Source organism: Procambarus clarkii, chromosome 13 (assembly GCF_040958095.1).
Source record: "Procambarus clarkii isolate CNS0578487 chromosome 13, FALCON_Pclarkii_2.0, whole genome shotgun sequence".
Lineage (NCBI taxonomy): Eukaryota > Metazoa > Arthropoda > Malacostraca > Decapoda > Cambaridae > Procambarus > Procambarus clarkii.
In genome coordinates this window covers 33188367-33210923 of record NC_091162.1, presented here as the reverse complement: position 1 = coordinate 33210923, position 22557 = coordinate 33188367, and the positions used below count along the sequence as shown (strand labels likewise).

The 22557-nt window shown below is 47.8% G+C and overlaps 1 protein-coding gene across 3 annotated transcripts in view; it reads right to left on the bottom strand.

Annotated features, from left to right (window-relative positions):
* LOC123757289 (probable deoxyhypusine synthase) overlaps positions 1-22557 on the bottom strand; it is a 304623-nt gene that overhangs the window by 101929 nt on the left and 180137 nt on the right. For all 3 annotated transcript variants that reach the window (XM_069323865.1, XM_045740842.2, XM_045740844.2), the window contains exons 6-7: positions 14547-14739; positions 4076-4179 (exon numbers count right to left, since the gene is read on the bottom strand). In XM_069323865.1, the coding sequence (XP_069179966.1) occupies positions 4076-4179; positions 14547-14739 (297 nt within the window). The remainder of the gene's footprint in view (positions 1-4075; positions 4180-14546; positions 14740-22557) is intronic.

Sequence of the window (22557 nt, the reverse complement as noted above, 5' to 3'; positions counted from 1 at the left end):
TGGTACCTCGGAATGCGATTGTCCCTGTATGCGAGGTTTTCGGAAGGCGAGGTGTATTTACTCCAAAAATTTGTCTCAGAAGGCGAGGGTTACTTCGGGAGGCGAGTTTGGACGCGAGTTTGTTGATACGCGTACAGCCGACCTAGCGCGTTCGTCGCCCCTCCGCCCCTCAGTTTATTATTGTCTCGCGCTCAGTGACTACCCCCACATCAATTCTTCTCGCGGATTTTCAGTGTTTTGTTGGATTTTTGGTGATTTGTCTATACAATTTGTTATTATATATCTCACCATGGGTCCCAAGAAAGCCAGTGGTAAGGATAAAGGCCAGAAAGCTCATGTGAGGATGACAATAGAGGAGAAACAAGAGATCATTCGGAAGCATGAGAACGGTACACGTGTTGTTGAACTTTGTAGGCAGTACAACAAAGCCACATCAACAATATGCACTATACTTAAGAAGAAAAATAAGATTATGGGTGCTAAAGTGGCAAAAGGAGTAAGAACATTAACGGCACAAAGACCACAAATACTTGAAGAAGTGGAAAAGTTGTTATTAATTTGGATACACGACAAGGAGTTGAGGGGTGATAGTGTTTCGGAGGCCATTATTTGTGAGAAAGCCAGGGTGTTGCACGAAGACCTTCTAAAGAATACCCCTGCAACGAGTGATGCAGATAAGAAAGAGTTTAAGGCAAGCAGGGGCTGGTTTGAAAAATTTAGAAAGAGAAGTGGTATCCATAGTGTTACAAGGCATGGGGTTATGTGATGTGATTATGGAAGGGGACTCCCCTTCCAAACAGTAACTCCTCTGCTCCTCCCCCCTCCTCACCATCTTCCATACGCCTACAGCACTCGACAGCAAGGTAAGTAATAACTGGAACACAGTTTTGTAGGTTTATTTAGATGAATTAGGTAAATTAGGTATAAAAATTTAGTTTGATGTGGGGTTTTTGGGGTAGTCAGGAACGGATTAATTCATTTCCCTTTATTTCTTATGGGGAAATTAACTTCGGAATGCGAGTTTTCGGAAGGCGAGGCGTCTCCAGGAACGGATTAAACTCTTATTCTGAGGTATGCCTGTACCAACATAGATGGAGTTAGGTCAAAAACTTTGCAGTTGCAAGATATAATCCAGCTTAGGGTCCCAGATAATGTCGCATTATCAGAGATGAAACTTGAAGGAAATATAATAAATGAAGTCATATTCCCAAGAGGTTATTCAGTTTGGAGACATGACAGGAAAACTAGGAAGGGAGGAGTGGCTGTACTGGTGAAAAAACACCTGAAGGTAAGAGTTAATATTTGAAAACCCTCGAGATATTGACATAATGGCATTGCAGATCTGGAATCAGGATGATAAGCTGATAATTTTAAATGCCTACAGCCCACCAGCAAGTAACACATGGACAAAGGAAGAACTGGATGACAAACGAGAAGGCCTCATAATGGTCATGAGAGATATTATTGCACAAGCAGATAAAGATAAATCACGAATGTTGATACTGGGGGACTTCAACTTTAAAGCAATAGACTGGGAGGCCTATGAAGCAAGAACGGAGGACTTTTGGACATGCAGATTTGTGAACCTCATTCTGGAGACATTCTTGTATCAACACATAAAGCAGGCCACAAGAATGAGGGAAGGAGATATACCGTCAGTACTGGATCTAGTATTCACCAGGAAAGAAGAAGAGATATTTGACATCCAGTACCTTCCTCCCTTGGGAAAGAGTGATCACGTCCTGTTAGACATTGATTATGCTTTAAGATATCATCTAGAAGAAAATGGGGACATTGAAACAGTTGATAAACTCGATTTAAGGAGAGGTCACTATGGGGGACTTCAAAATTTTTTTAATGAGTGTAATTGTACAGAATTGTTGCTAGGCAGGAAAGTAAATGAAATGTATGCCAAATTTTTAAAAATATACGAGGAAGGCACACAAACATTCATACCAAAACAGAGAGGCAGGGCCAGAAAACAGGATTGGTTCGACAGAAATTGTGAGAGGGCCAGAGACCAAAAGACACAAAAATAGAATCAGTATAGGAAGAGGCCAAACCCCCCAAACATACCAGCGATACAAAGATGCAAGAAACAACTATACGGCAGTAAGGAGAGAGGCAGAAAGAAATTTTGAAAAAGGGATAGCGGATAAATGTAAAACACATACATTTCCTCATTTGTCGTGTCTTTCCAACGTGTCATGCGAGAGGCAGGTAAAATGCCAGAGTCAATGAGGACGTGAGTGTATCTGTTCATCTCTGCCACAAGATGGTCTATAAATTCCTAATCAAAATATGTCATAAAATAATCTACTTTAGCCATATCATCACCAGTATAGGGGAATAAGGCTGTCACACCAACATCAGTATCATCAAATGTTGAAATTTGTGAGACAAAAGTCTCACAATCCTCCCACACAAGTACACCAGTGGTTTTGGTTCTGGCGCCAACACCAAGGCCAACACCAGCACGAGCACCACCAACATGGGCCCCAACAACACAGCTCCATCGTCTTGTGCAAGAGCTGTATATGGGTATGCCAGGAGATGAATGTGTTCTGTGTAATATAGGCTGACCACGAACACCTATTGTTGAGGGAACACTGTAGCCTTTGTCTTCAGGCCGCATGACATGCTGGCGCTTGCCTGGGTGTGTTGCTGGGGCAGTAAAACCCCACCTAGTAACACCATCGCTGCTTGTATTCGGTTTGTCAACACTGCTTGTATCGGAGCCTATGTCATTGAAGCCCGAGAATGACTCATCACATGTAGTATCCCCAAATAAACTCACATCAAGGAACACACAAGGTGATGGTGACTAGTGGTGTTGACCCAGGGCAGCGAGGGAGGCCAGGTGAGGCACATGTACTATACACACTTGCAACATCGTCCACCTCGGCTTCCCCTTCACTCGTGCCTGACCTCTGCGTTAGGTCTTTTTTTTAAGACTGTAGTCTAAATCGTCATTGATGGCTCCATCATCATACAGTATGTCTCGTATTTGGTCCTCTGAGAGTCGTTTTGCTGGACCGGGGCCGACTGTGGACTAGGAGCTCGTAGATGATGTGTCAGACGTGGTTGCTTCCTTGAAACTGTGGCTTACCATTGCCTTGGGGCAGGCTAGGATTTTTGTCAAAATGGCAGACGATCACTGGAAGCCTCAGGCATGCATTTCGTACCCGCGTCCCCACGTGTCAGCTTTGAATCGTACGCTATCCCTATGAGATCCTTGAGGCGCATTGCGCACAACCCATTAAGAGCTTCAAGGTGTGTTGCGCAGTGCAGTGGTGAAGGAACACAAAAGAAGTGTTAAGTCTGCAGGCACAAACAATGCGCTCTTCTGTCAAGTTAGGGACTCTAATCATCCAGTGATTGGTCTTCTTCTAAGGTAATCTTTTGTGCCTCTACTCTTCACAGATGCCATTGTGTTGGATTGACTCTGATACACAGCCTACCCAAAATGAACCTTAGTCCTGGCTTTGTTGGTGTTGACTCTTCCCTTTCACAGTATATACTTGAGTGCTCTAACCTTCTTATTAATTAACATGATCTGATTTAAACATTGCCTCTGTTGCTTATTCCTACCCCCTTTTCTTATTCTTACCTTCCTATTTTTCTTATTCTTACATTTATCCTATTCTTATGTTCATCCTATTCTCATATTCATCCTATTCTACCTTATTTTTACATTCATCCTATTCCCACCTTATTCTTACATTCATCCTATTCTTACCTTTCTCTTACCTGCTCCTCACCTCACTCTCTTACCTTATATCTGCCTGTACCTTCCTCTCTTCTTTCCCACAGCAATAATAATGGTCCAGGACGGACTGAACGTCGTTTCTTCACTTTGTGATGTGTGGTTTGGTCATCATATCTTCAGCCACAGTATTGTGACCTCAACGTCTGCAAAGAAGCTATTGAGGGGGCTCTCCCAGAAAACAAAATATGGAAATAGATAGCTAAAGGGTAAATTATAATAAACATTTAAGAATGGCAATCCGGCAGCATGCTTAACCTCGGTTTACTCTTGGGAATAAAGCCAGTGTTAACTGGTAATTTGTCTTACCATAAGGTTGGCATTACAGATGTGATGTTTGATGATGCCCCCACCGACAATAATCATCCCTGTGTTCAAGGATTTCTTGGCAAACTGATTTATCTTGCGTAAGTCTGAAATGTCATAATTCTCAATCAAGGGTAAATGGGAGACAAAGCTTTTAAATAGGTTTAAAAGTAAGACAAGGTTGTTTAAATTCCATGTAGCATTATAAGAAACATGGACAGAGCTATTTAAGAAAAGCAAACAAAACTGGGCATGATGGGCATAAAGTGTGTGTGTGTGTAATGAACTTCCATTTTCCCCCTCCCCTCCCCATCTCATAAAGCTGAATGGAGAACCCAGTGGGACCTGAAAGGAGAACTTGGTGGGACTAGCTGGCTCGACTGCCTTTGCACTCGAATTGGAAGGGGCAACCCACAAAGTTGGCCGAGCCACAGCCCGAGATAAACCCTGCCCTGACCCCGAAACCCTTGGACACTTTGTGGCCAGAAGCAGGGACGAGGAAGAGAGGAAGGGCAAACCACACTTGAAGGGGAAGGAAGACTCAGCTGATCTAGGCTGGCTCCCCTCCTTCCCCTACCCCCACCAAAAAGGAGGTGGTTTGGAACCACCTCCTCCACCTCTAGTTCCAAAAGGAACTAGTTGGGGGCTGGTTTGACAAAGTCTTGCTTCTTTGTTTTCTTGTTGAAGGAGTTCTTTTGACATTTTGAAGGCTCTGGTCTCATTTTTCAACCCTGCAGTAGTCTGTTTTGATTTATCTACCTTTCTGGGTGCTTCCATGGTCGATGGCAAGATGACATACTTTAAATGTAAATTGTTCATGAGCCATTGCTCCCTGCACCTCTCTGAGGGGGAGCCAAGTTCTGGCTTATGGTCCCTGGCAGGCATACAAGAACTCTGTGACTATTGACTCCAACTAATATGGCACTTCATCAGTAAGACAGCTTCAAGTAACCTCCAAGCTCATCCAGAAACTGGCGTTTCATTACATTCAACGCTGGTTTTCTGGGGGTAGCCCCGGAGGCTCCCTGAAGCTATTCAAACTGATTACGTGCTTTATTAGTTTGGGGTCATCAGTCACTTGGAGTTCTTATCCTACCTGGGACCATGTGCCAAAACATGGCCTCCTCAGAGAGGCGCAGGGAGCAATGGCGTATGAGCACTCTACATGTACATATCTTGTTATATTCTGCCATTGATCAGGGCAGTGTCCCAGAGACAGGAGCTCTAAAACAAGTAAGCTGGTAAAATGGAATCTACCACCCGAAAAAGTGAAGAACTTTTCACAAAGAGAAAGAAATGAAGAAACTAGTAACTCTGTGCACAAACTAGTACTCCAGCTTGTTAGAGGCTCTTTCACCCCCCCCCCCACCCCACCCATCCTGTGATCTGTGCTTGGTGGTCACAGGACACCTCTGGCCTCACTTTCCTGTCTGGATTTTGCCTTGTGTGGCAGTGCCATCTGTGTGTGTGGGGTGTTAGCCAAGTGCTCTTTGTGCTCGGAGCTGCATGGGAGCCTTCATAGGGTGCTCCGTAAGTACTACCCACGCGCATCAGGGTTACTTCCCTGGGCATTTGGGACTTGCTCCCTGTTGAGTGCTTCGTTGCTTGACGTTGTCTCTGCCCTTGGGATACATTGGGGATCTTTTGCATTCCATCTTGCCCCAGGTAGGGAAGCATTGTTGGCTGGGGAGGGCGCACTGTGGATTGCAGTCTGCTTATAACATTGTGACAGCTGACGTTTCTCTCCGACAGCCAGTTTGCTTGAAGTGTTGTTTCAGGGCTAATTACTTTTCTTTGTGGGTGTTTGCCCTGTTTTGGATAAAGAGGGTCTGCATTGCAGCTTATTAGGTTAGCCTAGGTTGTGTTGGGTCTCCTTCTCTGCTGTCCCAGAGGTTCGACCACTGCTACTGGGTGTCAGTTTACCAGCTTTCAAGCAGGGGGGTCTACCGGCTTAGCGAGCCACAGTGCTGGTGCTTCCTGTAGGGATAATGTACCCTGCGGTCCTTGGTAAACGTCAAGTCAAGTCTGGCCTCGGGCCGGGCTTGGGGAGTAGAAGAACTCCCAGAACCCCATCAGCCAGGTATCAACCAGGTAAACCCTCGTGGGCTAGGCTGGTAACATGGATCTGTCCAAGTCCACTCTCGCCTTTTGCATGTTGACAGTAGTTCGGCACCCCTGCCGTGGGGTGACGATCACCTTTTCTGCCTCCGTCATGCTGCCTGTTGGGTCGGTGACACCTTCGACCCGGAGTCTTGCAAGACATGTTCTCTGCTTGTACTTCAGTTCACAGATTCCTCATCTCTGGATGAGAGGTTTCAGGCTGCGGCTGCATTGCAAGCTCGCTTCTCTTCCTTACAATGCGCCAGGTTGATTGCCCAATTGGAGGCCCTGGAGCTGCCCCATTTGGGTTTTAGGGAGCAGGATTTGGGGGGGGGGGTCACTTCGACCTTGGTTCTGTCTGTGCCCCTGCTTCCCTCCCAGGTGGGCGTGGTTCGCCCTGCTCTTTTCCCTCTGATTCTGGCTCCAAAATGTCTAAGGATTGCAGAGTCAGGGCAGGGTATAAATTAGGATGAGGCTCTTGTGGCTTCGGGGGTTGTCCCTTCCGTTTCAGGTGCGGAGGTTGTTGAGCCAGCCGAGGCTTCTGGTTTATTCCAGCTGCCTTCCTTCTCAGAAGCCTTTCCCTTTGACTCTACCTTGTCTTCTGGGGTGGTGGGCATAGAAGAGGGCTTGGTGCACCCCCGACAGTGGACCTCCCCAGGGCCACTGTCAGGGGTTCCGGGGCTAAGGGGGAGTCCGCTTGAGTGCTTGGGCTCCTCTTGACCCTACTTGGGTACTTGTGCCTTCTGGGCAGGAATTGTTGCTGCAGGGAAGGTTCTTTTTTTTAACCCCCCCGTCCCTCTTTGAGTTTGAGTTAGGTGCAGCTCTCCCCCCATCCTCTCCCCTTTCAATTCATTAATGGGTACCTTTAGGTTCCCTGGATTTGTCCTTCTGGAAGTTTCCTTCTTCTAGGATTTCTTTTGGGGATATTCGTGAGGCTCTAGGTGCATACCTTCTGCGAGACCCGGTTTTTGCCTTTGTGATGGATCCGGCTTCTTTTAAGTTCGACTCTTCTTCTCTGTATTGGGTGCATTACGAAGTTCCGGAGTCTTCCTGGCTGGCAAACTGCACTCTTTTCTCTTTGGGGGCTTGGCATGGTTTTTGTCATTCCCACACGCTTGAGTGGTGGGAGGTCTCTTCAGTATTGCAGGTGTTCTTAGGGGGGCTCGGTTGAGTTCCTTAATGTTTGCCTCTTCGCTCCTGCGCTTCCTCGTGATGTAGGTTTGGAGCAATTTCATGCTCAGGTGCCCACTCTTTCAATTGCTTCGTCGGCTGAAGACCACCGGTCACATGGTCATTTGGCTTCGGTCTTCTGGAGTTGTCTTTGGATTGGCTTTCGGAGGACGTGGGGGTGAGGGGTCATCGACTGTGGGTCTCAGCTGCCAAGACTTCATCTGCCATTCCGAAACTAGTTGTACTGATCCTCTGGGAGGCGATTTCTATGTTTTTCCTCCTCTTGCCTTGCGTGTTGGAGGGTTGTCCTAGCTCTCTCCTTAGATTCGGCATGGGCCCTGGCTCTGCAGTCTTCATCACCCTCTTGTTCTCTTTTGTTCCCTGAGGACGCAGGGGGGGAAGGGGGGAAAGGGGGGTAAACCAAACCTACCGGAGAGGGAAGAGGAGGTGCAGACGGAACCAAGGTAGAGTGTCTCCAATTCCAAGTCCCTAAAACACAAACGGACCAGATCCAAGGTAGTCATCCGGGCACACAAAGTTGCAAGACTGAAAACCGCAGATGCAAAACCCGTTCTGCTTGAAACTTCTAGTCTTCCACAGAAGACTGGGTGATCGTGAGGACATGGGAGGGAACAAGTCCCACACAACTCTGTGTCGTAGGTGTCACTGACCTAACAAGCAGCATGGCGGAGGCTGAAAGAATGAACGTTCTTGAGTATCACCTGGGACAAAACCCTCAAATTCACACAGGGCGAGAGCGGGCTCGGAAGAGGTATCCATACCCGAAGGGGTTTTCCGGGGCCTGCAGGGAGAATGAGTCTTGCAGGAAGCCCAGGCACTGGGGGCTGCAGCACCAGAAACCCTGTCAATACAGGCAACCAGATCACCCAAAGCCTAAGGAAAAGTCAAGGGGGACAGTAACGGGGTTTAGCTGCATACACTCTAGGTTAGGCCCTAATAAAGTGAAAGGAAGGACACAAGGAAAACTACAAAATACAATAAAAAGAAAAAACCCAAGACGAGACTGTGGCAAACGAGCAGCCTTGGAGAAACATTGGCACGCTCAAGAACATCTGTGGAAACTGCAGGCTGAGCAACCGCAGTGCGCCCCACAAGCCGAAAATGACCTCAAACCCCAGGCGAGACAGAAATCCCAAGACCCCTGGGTTACCTTAAAGGCAAGGACCAGCCTCTAGGGAGGAGGCCTCTCTAAAGGAAGCATACCCCGAATGCCCCAGGGAAGAAAACCCTGAACATGCAAAGGTAGCACTCACTGAATGCACAGGGAAGAAAACCCTGACCACATGCACACTTAAAACTCCTGGCTCACAAACACTTCTGTATAAACACTGCCAAAAGGCAAGAGAACACCAAAGAAAATGAGGAATTGGAGCCAGAGCAACACAACTGCTCGGTGACACATTACGAAGAACTGAAGGCAGTTGGCACCTCCCATCCCCCCTCCCCCCAGCAAGGAAAAAAAGGAGTGAGGAAACTGGCAGTGAGCTAGTTTACCTATGTTTTGTTGTTTCTTTAGTTATTGGGGGAGTTCTTTTGGCACTTTGGGGGACTTTGGTCACATTTCTAAACCAGGCATGGTTTGTTTTGATTTTCCTATCTTTCTGGGTGTCTTTCATTGGTTGTGGCACATATGACATCCTTTAAATGTAAAGTCATCATAGGCCATTGCTTCCTGTGCCTCTCTGAGGGGACCAGGTTCTGGCTCGTGGTTCCCGGTAGGCACAAAGAACTCTACAACTGATGATGCTTGGTAATAAGGCACCTAATCAGTGATGATAATTTCAGGGAGGCAATGGGGCTCCCCACAGAAAAATTGTGCTAAAATACATCCTAGACATTGTAAATAATGTCGCAATCATGAATAAGTTTGAGGCAACTCTGGCTGATTGAATGCCACATGTGACACTGTGGGGACGCACACTGCATGAACGAGCAAGTTTGATGATGTCACTGAGATTTCTAGGCTCATTCACGTCACTCAGGAAAGACATTTTGTCACTTTTAGAAGCCCAAAAATTTGTTTGAAGCTGCCCCAGGGTTAATGGCCTGGGGTGATGGTGATTGAAAGGATCTCAACATTGGGAACTTATAACCATACCCAACTGGTCTGACTGTCATTTGGTCATATCCTTGTGAAAGCTGAATATTGCCTAAGGAAACATCTGAGTTTTCAAATTTGAAAGAGATGGAGGGGGAAAAGATCCCTTCTGAATACCAAGAAGCAAAAAACCAGAGTTGAATGTAATGAAACACCATTTTCTGGGTGAGCCCCGGAGGCTCACCCAGAAATAAATAAATAAATAAATAAATAAATAAATAAATAATTAATATATATATATATATATATATATATATATATATATATATATATATATATATATATATATATATATATATATATTATATATATATATATATATATATATATATATATATATATATATGTCGTACCTAGTAGCCAGAACTCACTTCTCAGCCTACTATTCAAGGCCCGATTTGCCTAATAAGCCAAGTTTTCCTGAATTAATATATTTACTATAATTTTTTTCTTATGAAATGATAAAGCAACCCTTTTCTCTATGTATGAGGTCAATTTTCTTTATTGGAGTTAAAATTAACGTAGATATATGACCGAACCTAACCAACCCTACCTAACCTAACCTAACCTATATTTATAGGTAAGGTTAGGTTAGGTAGCCAAAAAAAGCTAGGTTAGGTTAGGTTAGGTAGGTTAGGTAGACGAAAAAACATTAATTCATGAAAACTTGGCTTATTAGGCAAATCGGGCCTTGAATAGTAGGCTGAGAAGTGCGTTCTGGCTATTAGGTACGACATATATATATATATATATATATATATATATATATATATATATATATATATATATATATATATATATATATATATATATATATATATATATATATATATATATATATATATATATATATATATATATATATATATATATATATATATATATATATATATATATATATATATATATATATATATATATATATATATATATATATATATATATATATATATATATATATATATATATATATATATATATATATATATATATATATATATATATATATATATATATATATATATATATATATATATATATATATATATATATATATATATATATATATATATATATATATATATATATATATATATATATATATATATATATATATATATATATATATATATATATATATATATATATTATATATATATATATATATATATATATATATATATATATATATATATATATATATATATATATATGTCGTACCTAGTAGCCAGAACGCACTTCTCAGCCTACTATGCAAGGCCCGATTTGCCTAATAAGCTAAGTTTTCATGAATTAATTGTTTTTCGACTACCTAACCTACCTAACCTAACCTATCCTAACTTTTTCGGCTACCTAACCTAACCTATAAAGATAGGTTAGGTTAGGTTAGGTAGGGTTGGTTAGGTTCGGTCATATATCTACGTTAATTTTAACTCCAATTAAAAAAAATTGACCTCTTACATAATGAAATGGGTAGCTTTATCATTTCATAAGAAAAAAATTAGAGAAAATATATTAATTCAGGAAAACTTGGCTTATTAGGCAAATCGGGCCTTGCATAGTAGGCTGAGAAGTGCGTTCTGGCTACTAGGTATGATACACACACACACACACACACACACAGTATCCACTCAATTTAACGGTCTCTTTTATACCGATCTGCCGGTAATAACGACCGGTTTGGGAGATCGGTATCTGGACCCTCATATACCAGTCTGGCGGTCGATATTACGGAAGGTCGGTATTGAGTTTGTTTTGGCATCGGCGGCCCCTCACGTGGCAACAGGCCACCGACCTCCAAGGCCTTGCGGGAGGGATGGGAGGCAGTGATTGATGGAGGGAGGCATTGAGGGGGAGAGGCAGGGAGAGTGTTGGGGGTGGTGGTAGGGAAAGTATTGGTGGTGGTAGTGAGGAAGGGAGAGGGGTGGTGTTGAGGGAGGTAGGGAAAGGGGTGGTGTTGAGGGAGGGAGGGAGGGAGAGGGGTGGTGTTGAGGGAGGCAGGGAGAGGGGTGGTGTTGAGGGAGGGAGGGAGAAGGGTGGTGTTGAGGGAAGCAGTGAGAGGGGTGGTGTTGAGGGAGGCAGGGAGAGGGGTGGTGTTGAGGGAGGCAGGGAGAGTGGTACTGTTGAGGGAGGCAGGGAGAGGGGTGGTGTTGAGGAAGCCAGGGAGAGGGGTGGTGTTGAGGGAGGGAGGGAGAGGGGTGGTGTTGAGGGAGGCAGGGAGAGGGGTGGTGTTGAGGGAGGCAGGGAGAGGAGTGGTGTTGAGGGAGGCAGGGAGAGGAGTGGTGTTGAGGGAGGCAGGGAGAGTGGTGGTGTTGAGGGAGGCAGGGAGAGGGGTGGTGTTGAGGGAGGCAGAGAGAGGGGTGGTGTTGAGGGAGGCAGGGGGAGTGGTGGTGTTGAGGGAGGCAGGGGTAGTGGTGGTGTTGAGGGAGGCAGGGAGAGGGGTGGTGTTGAGGGAGGCAGGAAGAGTGGTGGTGTTGAGGGAGGCAGGGAGAGGGGTGGTGGTGAGGGAGGCAGGGAGAGGGGTGGTGGTGAGGGAGGCAGGGAGAGGGGTGGTGTTGAGAGAGGCAGGGAGAGGGGTGGTGGTAAGGGAGGCAGGGAGAGGGGTGGTGGTGAGGGAGGCAGGGAGAGGGGTGGTGGTGAGGGAGGCAGGGAGAGGGGTGGTGGTGAGGGAGGCAGGGAGAGGGGTGGTGGTGAGGGAGGCAGGGTGAGTGGTGGTGTTGAGGGAGGCAGGGAGAGGGGTGGTGTTGAGGGAGGTAGGGAGGGGGGTGGTGTTGAGGGAGGCAGGGAGAGGGGTGGTGTTGAGGGAGGCAGGGAGAGGAGTGGTGTTGAGGGAGGCAGGGAGAGGAGTGGTGTTGAGGGAGGCAGGGAGAGGAGTGGTGTTGAGGGAGGCAGGGAGAGGGGTGGTGTTGAGGGAGGAAGGGAGAGGAGTGGTGTTGAGGGAGGCAGGGAGAGGGGTGGTGTTGAGGGAGGCAGGGAGAGGAGTGGTGTTGAGGGAGGAAGGGAGAGGGGTGGTGTTGAGGGAGGAAGGGAGAGGAGTGGTGTTGAGGGAGGAAGGGAGAGGGGTGGTGTTGAGGGAGGAAGGGAGAGGAGTGGTGTTGAGGGAGGCAGGGAGAGGAGTGGTGTTGAGGGAGGAAGGGAGAGGGGTGGTGTTGAGGGAGGCAGGGAGAGGAGTGGTGTTGAGGGAGGTAGGGAGAGGAGTGGTGTTGAGGGAGGTAGGGAGGGGGTGGTGTTGAGGGGGGCAGGGGTAGTGGTGGTGTTGAGGGAGGCAGGGGGAGTGGTGGTGTTGAGGGAGGCAGGGAGAGGGGTGGTGTTGAGGGAGGCAGGGAGAGGAGTGGTGTTGAGGGAGGCAGGGAGAGGGGTGGTGTTGAGGGGGGCAGGGGTAGTGGTGGTGTTGAGGGAGGCAGGGAGAGGGGTGGTGTTGAGGGAGGCAGGGAGAGGAGTGGTGTTGAGGGAGGCAGGGAGAGGAGTGGTGTTGAGGGAGGCAGGGAGAGGAGTGGTGTTGAGGGAGGCAGGGAGAGGAGTGGTGTTGAGGGAGGAAGGGAGAGGAGTGGTGTTGAGGGAGGAAGGGAGAGGAGTGGCATTGAGGGAGGCAGGGAGAGGAGTGGTGTTGAGGGAGGCAGGGAGAGGAGTGGTGTTGAGGGAGGCAGGGAGAGGAGTGGTGTTGAGGGAGGCAGGGAGAGGAGTGGTGTTGAGGGAGGCAGGGAGAGGAGTGGCGTTGAGGGAGGCAGGGAGAGGAGTGGTGTTGAGGGAGGTAGGGAGGGGGGTGGTGTTGAGGGAGGCAGGGAGAGGGGTGGTAGTAAGGAAGGCGGAGGGCAGAATTGCTGACCAAGGCGATGGTGCCAAACCTCTCACACCATACTGTATTAAATTTTGTAATCGTAGTTGTAAAATATTTATGCCAAAATATGTTAATTTTCGTATATAACTATACATTATTAATCGATAAAATGTTTTATAATTTCCTATTTATTAATCAAACAAATATAGTTTTATTTATGAATTATGCACAGCTGGCATCTGCGAGCAGGCGCTGACAGACATGTCTGAGTAGCCAGGCCTCGACCCCATTAGTAGCTCCTTCCTCCATCGCCTGCTGTTCTCATGTTATGAGGAACCCAGTGAGGGAGGGGATGGAAGATAATGAGGGAGGGGATGGAAGATAATGAGGGACGGGATGGAAGATAATGAGGGAGGGGGTGGAAGATAATGAGGGAGGGGAGTGGAAGATAATGAGGGAGGGGGTGGAAGATAATGAGGGAGGGGATGGAAGATAATGAGGGAGGGGATGGAAGATAATGAGGGACGGGATGGAAGGCATTGAGGGAGGGGAGGGAAGGCATTGAGGGAGGGGAGGGAAGGCATTGAGGGAGGGGAGGGAAGGCATTGAGGGAGGGGAGGGAAGATAATGAGGGAGGGGATGGAAGGGATTGAGGGAGGGGATGGAAGGGATTGAGGGAGGGGATGGAAGATAATGAGGGAGGGGATGGAAGATAATGAGGGATGAGGGAGGGGATGGAAGATAATGAGGAAAGGGATGGAAGATAATGAGGGAGGGGATGGAAGGCATTGAGGGAGGGGATGGAAGGCATTGAGGGAAGGGATGGAAGATAATGAGGGAGGGGATGGAAGACATTGAGGGAGGGAATGGAAGATAATGAGGGAGGGGATGGAAGATAATGAGGGAGGGGATGGAAGATAATGAGGGAGGGGAGGGAAGATAATGAGGGAGGGGATGGAAGACATTGAGGGAGGGGAGGGAAGGAGGTGTTTGGTTTATATGGTTCACTTGTTGTGTGGTCCACTTGTTATACAGTACAAAGTATATCCTACCTGAATGTTACTTGAAAAATTACCGACATCTTAACTTCGGAAATACCAGAACTCCGGAAATAACGACCAGCCCCATATAGGCCGTTAAATTGAGTGGATACGTATATATATATATATATATATATATATATATATATATATATATATATATATATATATATATATATAAATATTGTATTTTAAATTAAATTAAAAGGTATTAATTTATTTGCTTTCAAAGTACTGTACAGTAAGAGAAGGAAATATTTTACCTACCTCCATTAATATCTACAATAAGACCTGGACTCTTAATGCCATGGAAGTACATCATGTCTCCTAAACTACCATCTGTTAGTGCAGGACTGAAGATTGGGATTTTGTTTTTAGCTGCCCAGAATGCAATACTTGATGGATCATTGATTACAGTACCTAGACGTGCTATAATCTTCGATGGTGTCCATACAGTTCCCTGTTCAATAGAATAATGAGAAAAAAATTATTAGACAGATAAATTAACCCTTAACCACCTTGCTGTGCCGAGTTTATTGTGAAACTCCCCATGCGCATGAAATAGTGTGTTCCCCAAAATTATTTTTTCTTCATAAAATAATAAATTCCCTTCCCTAAATATGTCTATGTAAAAATAAATACCAAATTCCACTTACCTTTGCTGTAGGGACGTGGACAAGGTTATAAAAAAAAAAAAAAAAAAAAAAAAAAATGTGCTGTGATGTCATCTGGGGCTGGTCGCCCATGCGTGACACGCCCAGACACAGTCACGCAGGGCATTCAAGCACCGGGTGTTGCCACAAATATATTTTCAATTATTTGTTTTATGTATTTCCAATGCAGTTTTATTTGTTTTTTATCATATATGATGCATATTTGTGTCCTTTACAATATGTATACAGTAGAACGTTCATAATGTTCCATGGAACTGTGATACATATGTCAGTAATGTGTCCACAATAAATATTTATTCTCGCAATATTACTTGTTAAATATTCACTAAAATTACAATATGTACAGTTTCACACACTATTTACACAGTAACACTCTGTATTACACACTCAGTACTTCGAAAGTGAGTAATAATCAACGAAGTAGTCCATGGTGCACAGCATGACTTCGCTCTCGTTACACCAGGTACAGATAGATTTTCGCCTCCTGTTTCTTCGTTCTGTGTGCTTGCAAATAATGCACTCACGTACACCCTTGGCATTAGTACCTGTAGATGGTATGTAGCCAAGCTTGTAAAACTAAGGTAGTCTTGAAAAAGATTACAGGAAAAGATAAATTTGTAAGGTAGTCGTGAAAAAATCACTTTGTAAGGTCCCACACAGGAAGAGATTCAGCCAGCCTCAAATTGTGTCCGTCAGTCAAGAAGAGATTCAGCTATTCTTGAAAATATCTATGGAAAACACCACCATGGAAGCCGCTAACACTGTTCATCTATGCTCTATGCTACTTTTATCAGATGGATCATCTTGAGGTTATCTTGAGTTAATTTCGAGGCTTTTTTAGTGTCCCCGCGGCCCAGTCCTTGACCAGGCCTCCACCCCCAGGTAGCAGCCCGTGACAGCTGACTATCTCTCAGGTACCTATTTACTGCTAGGTAACAGGGACATAGGGTGAAAGAAACTCTGCCCATCGTTCCTCGCTGCCGCCCGGGATCAAGCCCGATCACAAGTCCAGTGATCACAGGATCACAAGTCCAGTGAGCTGTCTGCTCGGCCGACCAGCTCCCTGGTCGTCGCTGAACGACGAACACTGATCATCACTAAACGCAGAAAATGATTCATCTATGTATCATCTAAATAAATTGGAGATAGCATAGGTAGGGCAAGGGTGGCGCTTAGAGCTACAATTGGATACGCTCACTGTATCGTCCTCATAGGTGCTGCATCACTGGCATCCAACCTTTGTGTTAGGTCCTTATTGCTCCTAGCTTCATCAATATTATGACTCTTATGTTCTTCAAACAATGTTTGAATTTCACCAACAGAGCGCGATATTTCAAAACCGCGTCGAACAGGTGTTTGGGAGCCTGAGCCGCGTGCGCCACCCATGGTTGCTCACTCAGTACTAACCCAGCCAGCAGCCCTAGGGCATTCAGGGAATTTTTTCCAAGATGGCTGCCTGTTACTGGAGGTCCTAAGAGTCCATTTCATACACAACCAACTTGCACACATTTAGAATGGGCATGAAAAAATCAAGAAGAGTTTTCTCGGTTGGCGCAGTTTCCCACCGACAGAGAATACTTGGTTGGCGCAGTTAAGTGGTTAAGCTGCGCAAAATGTCATATGAAGTCGGACATAGAGCTCAATTTCTAAAATTTGCTAAAACGCTTTCAAATATTTCATGCATAATCTATTAGGCAAATGCTCCAACTTTGTCTAAATGATACCAATGAAACTTGAAAAACAAGAAAATAAAAAAATATTATAAAATTGAATATTGAAAACTTCAGGTTTTGAAATCAGCTTCAAAAAACCAGTGTTGAATGTAATGAAACGCCATTTTCTGGGTGAGCCCAGGAGGCTCCCTGGAACTTATCAGGCTAATGTATGTTATATTAGACCAGGACATTAGCTAAGGAGTTCAGACCTAACAGGGACCAGCGCCAGAACCTGGCCCCTTCAGAGAGGTTTCAGGGAGCAATGGCCCTGGAAAACCCCCTTGTGGTTGTGGTTTTCCTTATCTGCCATCGACCGGGGTTAGGCACCCAGAAAGGTAGGCATAACAAAACAAACCCCCACATGATAAAAAACTAAAACAAAACCCGAACAGAGAGGTAGAAACTCCCTATAATCCCAAGGAAACAAGCAAACATCACACTTGACTGCCACGCTGATCGTCCGCGTAGCCCTTCCTGCCCCGAGAGGGGAAGGGAGAGCCCCGGACCTCACCGCGCCGGGTGCCTAGCATCAGTTCGGAAGCTAAGCTTCAACCAATGTGAAAAAACCGCCGACCAATGGGAGGGTGGGTTGCCAGGGAGCCTCCGAGGCTCACCCAGAAAATGGCATTTCATTACATTCAATGCTGGTTTTCTGTGGGAAGCCCCTACGGCTCCCTGGAGCTTCATACTCAAAGAGAAGGAAAAGAAAGGGCTGACCCGGGAGGCGGTCACCACAAACTCCGCAATGCGAAGCCGAGACAACAGGCTGCAACCTGTGACCCAAGGCAACAAAAACGCACAGGAGCAGACACGCACATAAAGAACGGGCGGCCAGGAACCTGTGCGACCCACAAATCCTCGTGCCCGAAATGAGTCCTAGACGTCACCAATACAGCAGCGAAAGCTGCAAACGTCCGAACAGCACGGGCGCAAGGATAGACCGCAGGTTGGAGGACCTAAAAACTCTGCGGACGACCTGGGAGACCCGAGCCCTGAAACAGGGAACCGGATCAACCCAAAGTGCATCCCCAGACATGGTACGCAGGTAACGGCAAAAAGCGCAACCGGACAACACAAGACGCACCCCCAGCTGAACCAATCAAGCATCAATAGCCTAAGGACCCCCCCGGTAAGCAGCCATTTTGACCGTCACCAGAAGGATGGAGAAAGGCTGCAAACATACAAACCTACCACCAGGACCAGAGAGCAGAAACCTGAACCGAAGGGGCTACCACAAACTGAGGAGAAGATAAGAGGGCACCCTGATCAAGATAAGAGGGCACCCTGATCAAGGACCAGGATGGCTCAGGCGACGCATGAGCAGGCCGGAGGTGAAACAAAACACGAGAAAGTGTACAGAATGGGGCAGATGTGACGTCCACCCAGCACGCAAGCCGGAGCGGCTCCGCCAGCGCCGCACAAAATGAGGCGACAGTAAGGAACATCAAATAACTGTAGTCCTGAAAACCCAAGAAAGGACAAGACAACCCAATGCGAAAGAGAAGACGACCTACAAAGAGCAAGAAAAAGGTGCATAGAAACACCAGGAACATCATACTGTCGCTGAGACGAAGCTCGCAGGTGGGACACCATCAACATAACCACCTGATCACCACAGAGATCAGAGATGGTGATACCCGTGTTAAAAAAACAGACACGAAGAGCTGAGGAGAAGGCCGAACCAGCCATGTACAGGACCGGTCCAACCTGCCGAAAGAGGCGGAGCCGCTGGAAAACGCCCTGGGTTCAGACACCTATCAAGCATTGTCTGAAAATAAAACTGGGCCGGCTACCAAGGGACCATGAGAACTACTCTCTTGGGAATGGGCTCCAACTGAGCCAGAACCTGAAGCAACAGCTGGACCGGGAGAAGAGGAACAGGTACCCCCACCACGACCAGTCCTGCCGAAAGACATCCAAAGGCATGTGAACGCCTCGCAGGCGGGTAAGGGTGCCACATAGAATGGGCGACGCCTAAACCACGCCAACTCGAAGACGTCCATGGCCGGGAGTCCATACGTCCGGCAGAGCCAACAAAATGAGTCGGCGACGAGTTGCCAATCCGTTAACAGAGGAATGAACCGAGACAGGCTGTCCGCCAGGACGTAGGACACACCCTGGACATGAACCTCACAGTTAGCCAAACCCCGAGAATCCAGCAAACGAGCCACTCGAAGGGATCAACCGCAAAGGCAAACACCTAAGAGAAACCCTGTGGTTCCGGCAAAGAACCGCCAGAGAACAGTCCGAATGGAGCTGAATGGTAGAGTTCCGAGTGACCCGAAACCTCCGAAGTGCAAACCAGACAGCCACGAACTCCCGAACCGTGCTGTGAGCCCAACGGGTGGACAGACCCCACCATCCCCGGCTGACCTAGTGAGCACTGGTTACAAAGCCCCAGCCGAGAGATGACCCGTCTGTGAACACATTGAACGAAGGCTCGGGGAGGTGCCAAGGCACGGAACCCCGAAAACCCCAAAGAGGAAGCTGGTGACGCAGCACCAACACAAGATCCCCGGAGAAACGAACCCAATGATTGCAAGAGAGGCGGAAGGGGAGTCTCTGAAGGAACCAAACAGACGCCGAAGCCAAACCCGACCTTGTGAGCAGACCAGCACGTCGAAGTTCAGACTCTCGCACAACTGCTCGAGCAACTGCCGAGCAGCCCGGAACCCCCTCATGAACAGTCGAAGGCGGGACCACAGCCGCAGCAACACTTTTGGAGGGAAGGAAAAGGAGCGGCCCAAGAGCCCTAAACAATACCCAGCCAGGTCCGAACCCGGAACGGAAACAGATGGAACGGCCTCCAGATCACCAGGAAACCAAACCCGGTGATCTGGAAAGAACCACACACCTGGTGAGCAGACAAGCGGACCGACTGGGAGCCCACACCAGCCAGTCGTCGAGGTGGGCCAGACATCAAATCCCATGCAGACTCAGACAGGGTACCAAGATCCGGTAAAGATGCGTAAATACACCAAGTGCCAATTACAAACTAGAGAAGGCAACAAAAGCAGCAAGCCTGAAGCCCCACCACCAACTGTGCCAGTCCCGGAAAACTGGAGAAGAACGTGCCAAGAATTGACCTGGAGGTCCAGGGCCACCATCCAGGCACCCGGCCCCAACAGAAGCTAGACCGGAGACAACAGTCCTTCGATGAGGGCATAGAATCCAGGGCGCAGATTGGAAACCGCAGATTCGCCAGGCCCATGTCTGCATAGAGCAGAGGGGAACCCCAGAAGGATCGGGCGGATCGACCACATCTAACGCACCCACTAAGATGACATGACGAAGCACAGGGGAATAAGCCCACCCCGCCAGCCCTGAACCCCCCAAAGGGGGAGAAGCCGTCCGCCGCCGCCACCAGAGGCCGGAAGACAACCAAAAGCGCCTACTAACTGTGGGACCATGCGAGAGTCAACAGAGTAAGCTGCTCCCCTAGCACCCCGTCAACAGCGAAGGGAACAGAGCCCCTTCCGAAATAAAAAGTATACATACATATATACACATTATGTATATATACATACATATCGTGTAAATATACATACATACACATACATATAAATATACACACAAAGGTTTATTACACACAGGTGCTTTTGCACATACACATGTGCGCGCACACACACACACACACACACAGTGTACACATGCACACGGACATGCGCACACATACACGTGAAAAGAAAATTACAAGACGCCAACTAGTGGGTAGAGAGCACCACGCTGGCCGGGTGAAGAAGGCACAAAACTGCATCAAAAGGCCCACCTCGACAACAAAACCCCAAACTCCCAGCACGACCACAACATGTGCCAAGACCCAAAAAGATCAGTCTGCAAGCCAGGAAGACCCCGGAACCCCAGAAGGCAGAGCTGGGTCACACACGAGGAAACGAAGCCCCCAGAACCCACAAAGGGGGCCCAAGAGGAAGAAACCTCCGGACCGAAACAAAAGAACCCAAAGGAATCCGGAATCAAACCAGGGGGAGCCCAAACCACCACATTTGCCAGCAGAGATACACCACAAAAAGGCAAAGCACAGCCCCCAGACAGAACCCCCAGGGAAACAGTCACAACAGACCGAAAACCGAGGGACATGGTGTGGGAACAAGCATAACAGACAGGGACATTGATCCCAAACCCTAGGGCCCAGACCCAAAACAGACAAAACGGAAAACCTGGTGTAAAATCAACAATCAAACATTCCCAGAGGAACAGAAAACACCAGAAAATGGACACCAAAACAGGGGGCTGTGACCGACGCAAAAGATACGAAAACACGCCAGCAAAAGTGGGAAGGAAGCAGACTGGATGGGCGAAAAACTCCGCCCAGAAGCAGAAAACCCCAGCAGGGTCAAACAGCCCCAGAACTGCTAGCAGGCATCTCCCACAGCCCCGGGAACCCACAACAGAGGCCCCGGGGCACAGCCGTCCTCCAAGCCCTCCGCCCTTAAAGAAAAGGAAGAGTCCATAGGAAAGGCAGCAAGAAAGGGCCGTTGGTAAGACCCAGAAGCCTTGGCAGAACAGGCTCGAAAACCTCCGTCCCCAACCCGAACGGGAAAACCCTACGAAACCGCCCGAGTCTCGGCCCCAACTAAACCCCGCCCCGACCCCGAAACCCGCAGATCGTCAGGAGCCGGGAACAGGGAGGGAAAAGGGCAAACAGCACCTAACCAAAACGGGGCAGCCCCGGGGCATCCGAGTGGGAAGCCAACCTAGGGTGTTGCAGCAACCTAACCTAGCTTGCAACACAGATGCCACCTGTACTCTTAACAGTGAGGACATCAGGAGAGTACTGGAGAACAAGCAGGGAACACCTCTCGCAAATCTCCGGGTCAAGGTGTCAGTGACCCAACAGGCAGCATGACAGAGGTAAAAGTGGCGATCGTCACCCTGAGACAAGGGCACAGCAACCAACGATCTCGTACAAGATGGGTTGAAACCCGGAAGACACATTCAATGGTCCACCGAGCCCCGACAGGGGTTTCCAGGGCCCATAGGGTAACAACTACGGGAAGCCCGGCAAGGTGTTGCTAACCGGCTAAGAAACCCCAAAAAAACAAGGGGGTAGAGGACAACACTGAAAACCCCTGTGACGTATACAATCACAGGGGCCCTAGCAGAGGGCCACCAAACACTACCAGTGGAACTATAGCCACACTGGGCAAACCCCAACCAGGCAAATGAAAATAAAAACAAAAGAAAACCCCCACAAAAGTACACCGTCTCCAGAGGCAACAGGAACCGGTCACCGCGTAGGTGGCAGGTCGCGCAACACCTTGACGCCCTAACCAGCACAATACCAGTCCCTACCGGAGGCCAAACAAGGGCCCCAAGCCCCAGCTGGCCCCAAGGGCGAGGCAAATGTCGAGCAGCAAGAACATCTACGGGAATGGTTCCCGAACGCCCCAGGGAAGATAACCCTGTCACGCAGGGACAGTACTCACAGGGCGCTTAGGGAAGGAAGCCCCTAAGCGCATGCAGCCCTGGTACTGATGAGGAACACCTGGCCACCGCACAACACAACACACAGCAGTGAACACCACACAAGGCAAATACCGCCTAGGAAACTGAGGCCAGAGAAGCGTCTATCCCAGTTGACATTAGCTTACAAACTGATGCTAGGCAGCCGGCGCGGTGAGGTCCGGGGCTCCCCTCTTCCCCTCTTGGGGCGGGGAGGGCTGCGCGGACAATCGGCGCGGGAGTAAAGTGTGATGTTTGCTTGTTTCCTTGGGATTGTAGGGAGTTTCTACCTCTCTGTTCGGTTTTTTGTTTTAGTTTTTTACTATATGGGGTTTGCTTTGTTATGCCTACCTTTCTGGGTGCCTAACCCCGGTCGATGGCAGATAAGGAAAACCCCAACCACAAGGGGGTTTTCCAGGGCCATTG